Genomic DNA, 14,307 nt, shown 5'->3' with positions numbered 1-14,307 from the left:
GAGAAAAAGCAAGCAGGAGTGGGCACAGGGAGAAGCTGAGCTGTGATGCAGGCCCAACAGTAGCTTCGGCTGACCCACAAGTAGCTCTGGAGTTCCAATGGCCCTTTAGAGTTGTCCTCATTTGGGCCAAAATGGTAGGAATTTATATTCCTACATTGATTTGTCACTGGATATCGACAGCCTCAGAAGGTCATCAAGGAAACTGCCTTTGAGGCAACCCCTGAAGTGACTGAGAGCTAAGAGTTGTCTGCCCTGAGGACTCCTAGCAGCTGTGACAATAAGGAGTTGTTTGAAGAGAGGTCTGGGAAAAACGTGAAAGTGGCTACTACACCTGATCAAATTTGGGCTGTGGCCCATCTGAGTGATTATACTGGGTAGTGGGAACCCCAGAGAACTGTAAGGCTAGCTGTCAAAGGCAAGTTACACCACGTGAATTTTGTTGCCTCTGCCTCAAACAATCATTTTATTCTGGGATCTGACAAGGCAGTACATTAGCAAAGTGTTCTGGACCTGGCCCTAGGTCTGTCTACAGGGGTAAGGCAAGCTATGGTGGAGTCGAGGGAGGAGGTGACAGAGGCTGGGGCTGTCCATGGAGCATTAGAATAGTGAGTGGATATATATTATCCAAGACCTTCAGCAAGGGTCAATATAGGGCATCCAAAATGAAACAAAAGTCCAGTGGGGGTGACACTTGGAAGTCCATGCAGTCTGTTGGGATGCAGGGGGAAAATGATAACCCTTACCCTTTATTAAGTATTTGTGTGAATCAGGAACCCTGCTATGCACTTTACACACCTCATTTCTTGGTTACAACTCTGTGTGGTAGGCATTATTATCTCTATTTTTATGGGCAAAGAAACTGATTCAAAGAGGAACTTACTCAAAATTACACAGTTGGTTAAGTGGCAGATTCGGGAGACAGACTTTCTGGGTTCAAATTCTGACTCTTATTACATGTGTGACTTGGGGCAAGTGCTTAACCTCTCTATCTTAACCTCAATATCTTCATCAGTAAAAAGGGAATAGTAATAATACCTACTCTTATGGCTGTTGTGAGCCTTAAATACATTAATATGAAAGTGTCGAGAGCAATGCCTGACACAGCTTAAGGGCTAGGTAATCGCGGGGCGCCTGGGTGGTTCAGTTGGTGAAGCATCTGACTTCCGTTCAGGTCATGATTTCATGATTCTTAAGTTTGAGCCCCACATCGGGTTCTCCACTCTCAGTGCAGAGCCTGCTTGGGATTCTCTGTCTCCTTCTCTCTTCTGCCCCTCCCCTGCTCATGCGCACATACTTTCTCTCTCTCTCAAAAATTACTAAATGTTAAAGAGGTATGTAATCGTGTATGAACTAAGGGAGTAAGTCAGCCTAATGCCAAAGCCTGTGTTCTTGACTATTATGCTTCCCTGGCAGGAGTCTGCTTCTCAGGATGTGGAGGGAGAGAGCTAGGCAGTGTAAATACTAGGAAGTAACTAAGATATTAGGAGACTAATCATTCATTCATTGATTAACAAATATTTACTGAGCAAAATAATACAAGTATTTATCCTTTATATATGTGCTAGGCACTTTTTCTAAATAGTAGAGATAAAGAAATGAACAAAACAGCTAAAGTCCCAGACATCATAGAGCTTATATTCCAGTGGGGAGACGATAAACCAAATAGTAGATAAATATCGAAATAACATCAGGTAGAGGAAAGAGTTGTGAAGAAAACAAAAGCACAGTAAAGGCACAGTGCGCTATGGAGGTGGGGCTGTGGAGAAGGGCGGAGTGTGTGCTACTTTGGGAAAAAACGATCAGGAGAAGCCTTTCTGATGAAGTGACATTTGGGCAGAGACCTGAATGAAGTGGGAGGACCCAGGCAATAACCTGGATCACAAGCCCAGGCAGACAAAATAGCAGGGAAAGAAGGATCCTAAGAGCTGTCCCGAGTTGGGATACGTGAGCTGCCCTCAGAAGGAGATGAGATCTTTGGTGAGGCAGTTGTCTTCAACAGAAGCAATCTCCAAAGTGGGCTGACAGCTGAGGGCCGCCCGCCAGCGGTGCACCAGGCAGCTGGGGAGATAAGTGTTTGATTCCTGAAGGGCCATTTGGGTGGTACAAACCGGCTTCCACCGCCTTGTGCGTGCCTCATTTGCTTGTTCTATTTGGCTGACACATAGAGAAACAAATCCTTGCCACCAAAGAATATATGCTAAACATTTTGAAACTTCCGTTAAAGTTCTTGTGCAAAAGTACAAAGGTTGAAGTGGGACTTTGGTTGTACATAGGAAGAAAGACAGTGTAAATATTGGAACAGCGATTCCTGAATAACACAGGGGGAAGGAGCAAAAGTCTGAATCAGAAAGTTCTTTGGAAGGGAGTACTTGGCAGATGGGTGATTTTAAAATGTAATACTATGGATTCTTTTGCAATTTGATAACACATCAGCACTGCCCACATGCTCTAGAAACCATGTGCGTGTAGAAGGCCGTCATTAGAGCTGGAAATTGCTTTGTGATTTTGGCAATGGTTTTGCTCTTAGGCCAGGTTCAGATTTCCCTGTTTCTGAATTCTAACCAATGATTGCCATTATGGCGTGTTTGGGAGATGGTTGCTGGAGACTGTAGGGAGAAGACAGAATTCTCTGCCTTTTAAGGAGTCTTAATCACGGTTTTGGCGGCATAGGAGCCTTCAACTTAGTAAACTGAGCAGCCATTTCCATAGCAGAGAAATAAGCTACTGTTTGACCCAGAGAGGCAGCTTTCAGCTGTTGTTTGTTGACCTGAGCCAAGGGAAACAAGATGACAGATTGGACAACCAGCACACCATGCAATTTATGCCCTTCACGGACTGTCAAACATTAATTTAATTTAATTTTAATCATTACCATCTGGTGCTTATATAGAGAGTCAGGCCCAGATAGATATTTCGTTATCTCGAACTGCTGAACAGTGCTGTGTTTTGGCCTGCAGCCCCATGCATACACCCTGAGGAGGGGGCAGGGGGATCACGGGAGGGGAGATTTGCACTGATGCCAAACATACAGCCATTGCCAGTTCCAGAAGCTGTAAATGGGACCTGTTGTTGGTGCTGTTCCCACCATGGGTCAGTGGCCCCTTCTCCTGTCCCATTCACGGGGGCATAAGTGCCGAGTCATGTCTTTGTATTCCTAGACCATTGGCAGAAGGGACTGGCTGGGGATGGTGTCTGAGTGAATTGGGCACACTTGACTCTTGGGCTCAAACCTCTTGAGTAGCCAAAGTGACCAGTAGCCACATTTAACTTGTTAATGATCAGGTAATTATCAAGCATTGACAATGGGGATAAGGACTGGGGTCAAATGACCTCTGAGGAATCATCACCCCTGAGAATCTGTGATCCTTTGTGTCAATCAGACTGCCAGGCCCAGCAGGGAATGAGGAGGAAATATAAGGCAGCATCCCTGCCCTATGAGCCAGGTCAGCCCCAGGAGGGAGTTTCCTTTTCTCCCAGTCCCCAGACTGAACCTCGGGTTGTTGGTGATTAGTAGGGGGTAGAAGGAGTACCACTGAAGCCCCAAGGGAATAGGGGAGGGGGCATGAGAGAGAAGCCCTTCATTTTCCTGAATTTTAATTTGTCAGTTGCAAAGTACCTGGGTACCTACCAGGCTGGAGAATGCTATGCATCAGGCTAGCTCTGGCTTCAGGAGACGACACTGAGTCCTGTTCATCGCTCTGTGGACTGAGATCATATGACCTACTTGAGACAGGAGAGCAAAATTTTCCTTTTCTTTGAAGATAGAAACAGGTCTTTTTCCCTGATTTTTCTGAAATAAATTCCAGTATATTCTCATCGCCCCCAAATCAGATGATACAGAAACGAAAAAGTAAAAAATTGGTCACACAAAGATACAGACCACTGCTAACATTTTGCTGTCTGTCTTTACACACACACACACATATACATATACACACATATCTTTACAAAAATGAGATCATGTTATAGGTAATGAAAAGCACAATCTCTTGCTGGGTGACTCTCTTCTCCAGCCAGATGTCAGCGGGACCAGAAGGAGCATTGAGGGGCTTCAAGCAGGGAAAGGGAGAGTAGTACTGCAAAAGTTGCCACTTCGGATTTCAAGGCTGGATGTTCTTTCCAGCTCAAGCTGGGTCTGTCCAACCCACTTCTTGGCAGCCACGAAGGGCCGACTTGCCAGCCCTTCTGAAATATGATGCCACATCTTATTTGGAATATGAATCTTGTTTCTTTCTATGAAACATTAAAATTTTACTTTTAAAAAGTAACAGAAAGTACTTTTTATCACGGAGGCTAAAGGGCAAGTACAGGTTGGAAGAAACATTTGTAAGAGTTAAAATGGAGCATGATAAGGAAAGAGCAAATCATTTCCTGCCTTGCTTTCCTGACTAGACAGATTCTGTTCTTTATGTTAAAAGAGAACACTATTTCATAAAGAGCCCTTTTTGATCTACATGCATCAAAATTAAAAGGATGTGATCTTCAAGTGTATTTCATCCCAGGTAAACCATGTGGTTGAAGCTGTCTCCTTGGGGGGACTCCACTTGCTTTTGGAGAGTGACCAGAGAGTAGAGGCCCACAGAGCCAGGTGGCATGAGGAGTAGTGGAAGAAGCCAGGCCCGTTTCAGTGGAGAAGGAGGGTCTTAGATTAATGGAAAGGTGGCATTAACTTATTTTATATTTTTTTGGAAGCCAGAACCAGAATGAAAGGATCAAACTTATTGTGAGACAGAGAGCTGACACAAGAGATTTGAGAGGATGGAGAAGGAAAAGGAGTGAAGGCAGCTAATGTTTATTTAGCACGTACTATGTGTCAGAAGTATTGAATTCCTTGTATTTGGGGCTCCTGGGTGGCCTAGTCATGATCTCACGGGTTCGTGAATTCCAGCCCTACATCGGGCTCTCTGCCCTGACATTTCTCTCTCTCCCTCTCTCTCTCTCCCTCTCTCTCTCTCTCTCTTTCTCTCTCTCTTTTCCTCTCTCCCATTCTCTCTCTCAAATAAATAAATAATCCTTTAAAAAATTCCTTGTATTCTCTTGTTTAATCTTCACAATAATCTTAAGAGGTAGATAATATTACTGGTGTTTTATAGCAAAAGAGAATAAGACTCAGAGAGGTTAAGTAACTTGCCCAAAGTTACACAGCCATTAAATAGAAGAGTCAGGTTCTGGGGCACCTGGGTGGCTCAGTCGGTTAAGCGTCTGACTTCGGCTCAGGTCATGATCTCACAGTTCGTGGGTTTGAGCCCCACATCGGGCTCTGTGCTGACAGCTCAGAGCCTGGAGCCTGTTTTGGATTCTGTGTCTCCCTCTCTCTCCGCTCCTCCCCCACTCATGCTCTCTCTCTCTCTCTCTCTCTCTCTCTCTCAAAAGTAAACAAACATTAAAAAAAAATGAAAAAAATGGAATAGTCAGGTTCAAGACTCAGGTCTGCTTGGCTCCCAAGTGACTCTCTTGAACATAGAATGGGTATCCCTCATGAGCTACTGTGTTCCTGGTAACCTGGGTGTGTTCAAGCAAAGACTAGATGGTTATTTGTCAGAGATGTTCCTAAGGAGATGCATGCATTGGTACAGAGCTGGAACACATGGCTTCTAAGATTCCTTCCAACCACATGTTCTCATAAGATCTCTCTAAAACGTCACTCTTGCTTGTCATCTGGGACACCTACTGTGGTCATGATTAGAATTATGTTTTTGGCTAAAGCATTATCCTCAGAAAAAGCAACTGAAGATATATTCCCATGAGTGTTTTCTTGGACGACCAACCCCAGCATACATCATTGGTCCCCTGTCCATACTCACTCAGCACTCACCATTCCCATACATGTCCATGGGCTCTTGCTACGTGTCCATGGGCTCTTGCCACAAGCTCACAAACTCTCTACCTGAGAGGGCATTCTTTCGGTTCTCAAAGAGTAGTCTGGAAGTACAAGAAAGTTAATATCCTCAGTCCTCAGCTAATAACAGATAAGATATGAAGATAAATATTCCAGCTTCCTTGCTCTTGTTCAGGATAACCCCAAAGCATGCCTCATATAGTCCCCCAGAGTTCCCCAGTAGGATTGAGTGCTAGCTGCCTATAAGAGTAACCTGTTGTTTAACACAGCCATTATTGGTTTTCTTCCTTTTCCTTGTCTGATTTACCTTAATGCCTGCTGATGTTTTCAGGGATCACCTCTTAAATGAACTCATTGTACTCAGATTCTCATCTCAGGTTCTGCTTTTAGGGTAACCCAAACTAAGACACCAACATTATTTACCCATTAGCACGGAGTTTCTCATCCTCGGCACTACTGATATTTTGGGCTGCATAATTTCTTGCAGGTTGCTGTAGAATGTTTGGGGCATTGTAGAAAGTTTCATAGCATCACAAAGGCCCTGCACCCACTAGATGCCAGTAGTTCCTTCCCCCTAATTATGACAACCAAAAATGTCTCCAGACATTGCCAAATGTCTTCTGGGGGACAAAATCGGCCCTGGCTGAGAACCACTGCTTGTTTGAGGTACCCATAGGAAGTACAGGGAGGGTAGGTTTTGCAAGGTAGACCTGTTGGGCTAGGCTGTGGACAAGCTTCTCAGAGTGCTTCAGGGTTTAGTGGGGGTTACAGGTGGAATGAGGAGGAGACTGTGTGCGTGCGCGCGTGTGTGCACGCGCGTGCTGTGGGAGAGAAAAATTAGAAACTGTTCGTTTTATAACTGTGCCTGGTGTCAAGCTGTCCCTTGTCTAAAGTAGATGGACAGCTTAGAACTAAATTGTACCCCTTACAGTTCCTTTTAGAAAAATGACAAGCAACGGAGACCATTTTGCTGTTTTTTAACATCAGTTTTCATATGAGTTCAGTTTGGATGACAAGTTCTTAAGCAGCCATTTCACAGCCTGTCAGTTTCTGCGTTGTTAGGGATGTTTTCACTTTTAAGTACTTCTGTGCAGCTATTAAATCAATATGCGGTTCCAATATAGGGAGTGCTGTCAATTACAGTAGAGGGCCTGATAAAAGATGCAAACAGTTTCTTAGCTGGAGCTTTGGGTCTATTTGGGCCTTGAAGATGTGAAAATGAGACACCTGAAGAGAGTTACAGATTTTCAGCGATGCCAGAAGAGATTTCAGATGTAGACTCTAAAACCCCTATATTCCCTATAAATAGAAGTAGCAAAGAGGTATACATACAGTATAAAGTCTTTATTTTATCCATTGAATTCATGGTAAAAATGTACAAATTGGGGTTTCTCATTTCCACTGTACTCTGGTACCTTCCAAGGTCAAGTAGAGAAGCAGGCTGGTGGTGGATACTGTACATGCCCTGCCCAAATACTATCGGATCCCTTTTGGCAGTTTGGTGTGCTCAGCACCCAGTTCTGGTGTGCTTTTCTGCTAATGACTGGCACCTGTGACCTTTGGCTGTCCCTTGAGATACTGGAGTTGTTTCACCTGTATAAAGACCATGGGAATTTATATTTCTCTGGGGATCCCCATAGCCAATGGACAGGACTATGAAAATCCAGTTGCCTTGCCCCATGTTGAAATAAACACTAAGTGTAATTTACACTCCAAAGCTAATAAGCCTTGAGATTATTAGGAAGCTCAGACTTTTCCTGAAATTGCAACCTTGCTTCTTGGCCTCCTTTCTTTCTCTGTGCTGCTTTCTGCACTCTCTTTTGGTCTCCCCTGGGAGCACTTTCCCAATAAATCACTTGCACAGGGATCCTCATTTCAAGGTCTGTTTCTGAGGAATCTGACTCAAGACATAAGCATTCCACAAAGTCTACATTGGAATGAGAGAGGAGATGAATTTATTATTCACACGGGATGTTCCATAATCTTACCTCTCCTATAAAGTAGGTGTTCATTAGATGTTTCTTGCTACAGTGGATGATGATCTTGGGCTGGAGAAATGAGAAAATGAAGAGACTTCTGCTGCCTGGGCATTGCTCCCCTTCCCTCCACAGCTGAGAGAGCCACAAAGGACCTCAAGAGGTGTTGCTGAATCTCACTTAAGCATGGGAAGTAAGAAAAGCTGGTTTTGTTCGTGTTTTAAATGAATTGGCTCTTTGGCACCCAAGGCTGTGCCTCTGTGCTTTCATACTTAAAAGGACATTGCCACTGAGAAGAGTGATTCAGCCAAACAGGTCTGCAGCGAGGACGCTTGGATCAAAAACCTATTGGGATATGAATCTGATACTTACCAGGGTTTGAGAGGATCCCCAAAATTTTACTGCAAAATTCATTAATGATACAGCACTATTTTAAGTGCTTTCTACTTGTTTGGCAATGTTTTCTCATGTATTATGTAATTTAATCCTTGTGGTATACTTGTGAGATATTAACAGTCCTATTTTATAGGCAAGAAAGCAAGCTAAGGCTCAAAGAGCTTATGCTACCTGCCTAAGGTCACACTCATAGTAAGTGGCAAAGCTGGGATTTGAGCACACGTTGACTTGCTTCTGACAGTTATGTGCTTGACCACCTATCACAGCACGTTCCAACACTGACTGTCTTCTCTCTAACATGATGAGGGAAATATTTGTCAAATTGTGCACAAGGCAGAAAATGATCTCATCTGAGAAGGTTTATGTAGACATTTTTTCTTTTCCAAGAAGAACAAATAAATGTATAGGAAATTGAAATATATTAAATGAGCCTGACATGTTATAATACAGATAATATGTTACATGCTGAAGTTTTCTCCAAGCCCAGCATTTTTTGTTACAAGGTCAATATGATGACTAAGGGTTAATGCACAGGGTAAAAAATGAACATTTTCTTTGCAATCATTTGGAGGGTATTCCATCTTGTATAATTTCTTTCCTATTTGGGTATATGTGAGGATTGTTCTTGGGTTTGAATTTTTGTTTTTCCCCTCCCTCCTAACCTCCAGCCTCCTCTTTTTGCTCTAGAACCAAGACTAGAAAGGCTGCACAACTACTTCCATTTTACCCCGTTCCCCCCAGGGTTGAAAAATGTGCTATTCCTGAATTCTAACAGTTTTTGCAAATTCCAAATGCAGTATGAGAATACTTTTGGGCACAACCTTCCATGAAAAAAATTTACAATTTACAGGATGTATGCCCATATTTTGGCTTCAGCAGTGAACGGAGACTGCAGATCTCTTTTTGAAATTTTAACATGTCAGTTTCCAGCAACATAGAAAATAAAAGTTGAAAGTAGCTGCAAAAGACTGGGTGGCTCAGTGGGTTGGGCGGTTGGGCATCCGACTTCGGCTCAGGCCATGATCTCACCATTTGTGAGTTTGAGCCCCGTGTCGGGCTCTGTGCTGACAGCTCAGAGCCTGGAGCCTGCTTCAGATTCTGTGTCTCCCTCTTTCTCTGCCTCTGTGTGTGTGTGGGTGTCTCAAAAATAAACATTAAAAAATATTTAAAGGGGCGCCTGGGTGGCGCAGTCGGTTAAGTGTCCGACTTCAGCCAGGTCATGATCTCGCACTCCGTGAGTTCGAGCCCCGCGTCAGGCTCTGGGCTGATGGCTCGGAGCCTGGAGCCTGCTTCCGATTCTGTGTCTCCCTCTCTCTCTGCCCCTCCCCCGTTCATGCTCTGTCTCTCTCTGTCCCAAAAATAAATAAACGTTGAAAAAAAAAATTTAAAAAAAAATATTTAAAAAAAAGAAAGTAGCTGCAAGAGAATGAATTTTTATTTTCATTTAGAAGTAGGTCCAAGGTTGAGTGCAAACTTTCCTCTCTGGGTTCAAATATTGTTTATCCTGAATAGCATATGCCTTCCTGTTTGACAGAAAACACAATTAAAGCGTTCTAATTGTGAAACAGCCCCAGGAAAGTGGTATTTAGGAAAATAAAATGCTAAACATGAAATCACAAACCTGGAAGAGACCCTATGAGATCATCTAGTTCTAACCTCATCTTCCAACTGAGAATAGCTAACTCATCCTGTATGGATTATTTTCTATTGTGGTAGGATTTATAAGTCTACACTTTCATCTTTACTTCCCTTTCACATGACATGTTTAAGTTAATGGTGGAATATCTGGGTAGTCACAAGAAGCCACCAGTACCTAACAAAACACCTGGCACATAAACGGTATCCAGTAGATCTTCTATTAGAAGGAATAAATGCATCAACACATGAAAAAATGAAGCCTGACTAGTAGAAAATTTATGATGGGATTCTTACTGGTATGATTAATTAATAAAGTGGAAATGAATTATGTCCAAATTCAATGTCTTAGACGCTCATCCATTTCTCATTCGATAGTGTAGATTTTGACCTTCTTAATAATAATAAGTAAGGTGACCATGTAATGTATATTCCAAACAAGGACCCTTTTGAGTGTGAACGGGGATACTATTTTATTTATTTATTAGGGGAAACTATTAATAATTGCACCAGGACAACAAGACTGCTCTGGGCAAACTGGAACTAATAGTCACCCTGTAAACGAGGCTTTAGGAGCAGGAAACGATAAATTCCTATAGACTCTATAAAATAAGAAACAAGGGAGTTTTAAGTCACAAATGAAGACTGGAGGCATTTCACTATCGATACTTAACATTCTTAACCTTGAACGTTCTTACCTCATCTTGTAAGTAAGAAACGGGGCACAATGAGAGGTAAAAACTCCTTTCTAATAATTAGGAAAGAAAGAATTAAACTCTTATCAAAAACTAGACTTAGAGTTCACCCTGCAGCCCTCTAGAACTATCTATCGGATTGAACAGACTGGGTAGCCCCAGCCCTTCCCTACCTCCTCCTATCCCTGCCAACCTCTCACCTCTAGGCCCTCCCCTTCAGTTACAACTTCCGGCAGAATCCTCTTTGCTCTCCCGTGCTTCCAAGACCCGCAAGCAAGCACCATATTTTACGCTTTGCTCCTCCCGGCTCACCAACCATGAGCACCCAGATCCAGCAGAATTATTCCGCCCAGATGGAGGCTGCACTCCAGCGCTTGGTGAACCTGCATCTGCAGGCCTCCTACACCTACCTCTCTCTTCGCTTCTATTTTGAAGGAGGCAACGATGTAGCTCCGAAGGGCATGGGCCGCTTCTTCCAAGAGTTAGCTGAGGAGAAGCGTGAGGGCGCCCACCGTCTCTTTAAGATGCGAAACCAGTGGAGCGGCTGCCCCTTCCTTCAGGACTGGCAAGAGCTGTCCCAAGATGGGTGGCGTGGCAGCGTGGACACCATGGAAGCCACCATGGCCTTGGAGAAGAACCTGAACCAGGCCCTTTTGGATCTGCATGCCCTGGGTGCCGCCAACGGAGATCCCGGTCTCTGTGACCTCCTCAAAAGCCACTTCCTAGAGGAGGAGATGAAAGTCATCAAGAAGATGGGCGACCACCTCACCAACCTCTGCAGGCTGGCTGGCCCTCAGGCCGGGCTGGGTGAGTATCTCTTCAAAAAGCTCACCCCGCAGCACAACTTGCAGCCTCCCGTGCAGTGCCCAGCAGCCTTTGAGGAACCCGTCTGCATTTACCCAGCGTCAAGATGTCTGCTCGAGCTTCTTTCTTCAGCCAGAACGCAAATTTTTAACCATGCTGACAAGCTTGCCTATGCTGTGAGATCAAATGGAAACAAAAAAGGTTCTTTTTGCAGGAGTGGGAGGTGGGGAGGAAAGCTAGGCTGTGGGGAAAAATATGAAGAATAGGAGAAAGGTAGCGTGATTAATCCTCTAGGTTTTCTAGAAATTGTACCTAGCTTTTGTGAATTGCTTGTGTGCATTGAGGATCTGATACACGATGGTTTCTCTGTGAAGAAAAATGAACTTACCTATTCATAAAATGCATACAAATTTAGAGGTTTTTAGAATTTCTCTGAAACCATTATTGGTACTGGATTAGATCCCGTTGTTCTAAAATTTACCTTTGGTTTTGCCTAGCAGAGGGGAGATAGGAGTACCTTGTGCTCACCCCCAGCCCTCAAACTCATGATAAAATGGCTTTCCCGGTTTTCAAGTTGCTGTGATGCCATCTGTTATGTTGAAGATAATAAGAAAAGCCCTGTGAAATTTATCTTTTATGTTTTCAATTAGGTTGCTACCGAGAATACTGATGATGACATCATACACTGACCATCTCTATGAAGCCTCTCAAGAGAAATTTCTTTCTGGTCTCAGTATTGCGAATAACAGTTCTTTGCCTAGGTAATTGATTTGTTTTTGTTTTGTGGACACTGCAAATGATTAAGTTTCCTTTTCTGACTGCCTGTGAGAAAGCTTAGAGCCAAATTTGTGGTCCACCCGGTGTCAATGAGTAGGATTGTATAAGCATTTCTACAGAAGCTTCATTTCTGCCTCTTCTGTCACTAATTTCTTGGTATATTTTATGGTTTCTTTTAAGCCACCTTAAACCATTTCTAGAACAAGGTTGTGTGTAAATAGATAAATAAACTTTAAAAATGCTGATTGAACAACTGGCTGTGCAGTTCATGTAACAGAAAAAAGAAGATAACTTTAAGGAAGTACTAATAGAGCCAAAGTGGCTCTACACTATTAGAATGGAGATGGGTCAGATGAAGGTTAAATTCCAGAAGCCAAAGGAAGGAGAAGCAGTAAAATGTAGCATTCTTTTAAAAATACATTGGATTTTTCTGGTGGGTTCCTTTCTACTAAATCTATAGTCCGACAGATAGCAATCTAATAATTGTGTATTATTTTCCATGCACTTTGAAAAACTGGAGTTATAACTTGTTCTCAAGCCACAGAAGTGAGAAAAAGTCAATTCTCTTCCTACAGCAACTTTCCTTCCTGGAGCAGGAAGACCAAAGTCATACTATCATTGCTTTTATCGTCCAAGGGTCAGAGGCATAGGAAGAACATTTTACAGAGATTGGGACAAGTGTTTTTCTCAGTTAAAGAGAAAACCATATCTTCCTGTTTTCATGCAAAGTCTTTTGATAATAAAAAGGAATGTACTGGAAAAGTTATATCTGGAGAAAGGAATTCTGCCCATTTGCTGGTAGTCGCCAGTAAGAGATGGAAGGAAGCAGTTAACAATTTTCAGATTTGGATTAAAACTCAGATCTCTGTACTTAAAATATATACTTTCAATCAAAATTATTTTCAAATTGGCACTCAAACACATAAATCAAAATGAGAAAAAAAAGGGGGTGCCTGGGTGACTTAGTCGGTTGAGTGTCCGACTCAACTGATTTCAGGTCACGATCTCACAGTTTGTGAGTTTAAGCCCTACATCGGGCTCTGCGCTGACAGTGTAGACCCCACTTGGGATTCTCTCTCCCTCTCTCTGCCCCTCCTCTGCTCGTGTTCTCTCTCTCAAAATAAATAAATGTTTTTAAAAATTTTTTAGATGAATGAGAAAAAAATCACCTAATATTGTGAGATCAATTGAAAGACTATAATTTAAGGTAGATTGTTTGGGAAGAAAGATGCAAGCATATATTTCCAAATAATGACATTATATTTGTCATTATTTATTAGTGTCTTTTAACGTCAATAATGGGGCTGTACAAGAAAGCTTTATTAAAGTCTCCCAAATAGGCTAAAATGTTCCTTGGGCATCACATAATTCTTGAAAAACAGCAACTTGTGGGGCAAACAAATCATTCAAAGACATGTGGACAACATATTAGTTTGGCTTTTATTTTTTTTTGTTTTTACTGTTTTATTGAGGTAAAATTGACAACTAAAATTATAATATATTTAAAGTGTACAACATGGTAATTTGATATACATTTACATTGTGAAATTATTACCACAGTCAAATTAATGAATACATTCAGCACATCACAGTTACCTTTTTGTGATAAAACTTAAGATATACACTCTTAACATATTTTAAGTATACAACACAGTATCGTTAACTATTGTCACCATATATTAGACCCTCAGATATTATTCATCTTATAACTGGAAGTTTGTACTCTTAGTTTGGCTTTTAAAAATGACTTAAGGTCCTTAGCAAATTTGCGGGGAAGTGGGGAGTTGATGACATTAAAGCTCTAGAGATTATTTTGGACTCAGGTCCCACAGTGATTTCCTTTATGGCTAACCACTGTGTGTGTGTGTGTGTGTGTGTTTGTGTGTGTGCGTGCGCGTGCATGCACTCTTTCACAGAGAGTTATAGTAAATAATTCCTATAGGCTGTGAGTAAATTCCTTATACCAGGGGCGCCTGGGTGGCTCAGTCGGTTACGTGTCCAACTCTAGATCTCGGCTTAGGTCATGATCTCACAGTTCTGTGAGTTTGAGCCCTGAGTCAGGCTCTGCACTGATGGTGTAAAGCCTGCTTGGGATTCTGTCTTACCTTCTCTCTGCCCCTCCCCGACTTGTACTCCATCTCTCTCTCAAAATAAATAAATAAACTTAAAAAAATTCCTTATACCA

At 42.5% G+C, this 14,307-nt stretch overlaps 1 protein-coding gene across 1 annotated transcript; it reads left to right on the top strand.

Annotated features, from left to right (window-relative positions):
• Positions 1 to 10,858: 10,858 nt before the first annotated feature.
• LOC124509228 (ferritin light chain-like) lies at positions 10,859 to 12,034 on the top strand. Its single transcript, XM_047075778.1, has 2 exons — positions 10,859 to 11,521; positions 11,996 to 12,034. Exons 1-2 carry the CDS (start codon positions 10,859 to 10,861, stop codon positions 12,032 to 12,034), a joined length of 702 nt encoding a protein of 233 aa, XP_046931734.1.
• Positions 12,035 to 14,307: the final 2,273 nt, after the last annotated feature.

Source organism: Lynx rufus, unplaced genomic scaffold, assembly GCF_022079265.1.
Source record: "Lynx rufus isolate CCGP_SWC_20201006 ecotype Redwood Valley unplaced genomic scaffold, mLynRuf1.p SCAF_14, whole genome shotgun sequence".
NCBI lineage: Eukaryota > Metazoa > Chordata > Mammalia > Carnivora > Felidae > Lynx > Lynx rufus.
This window is presented reverse-complemented; position numbering and strand designations above follow the sequence as displayed.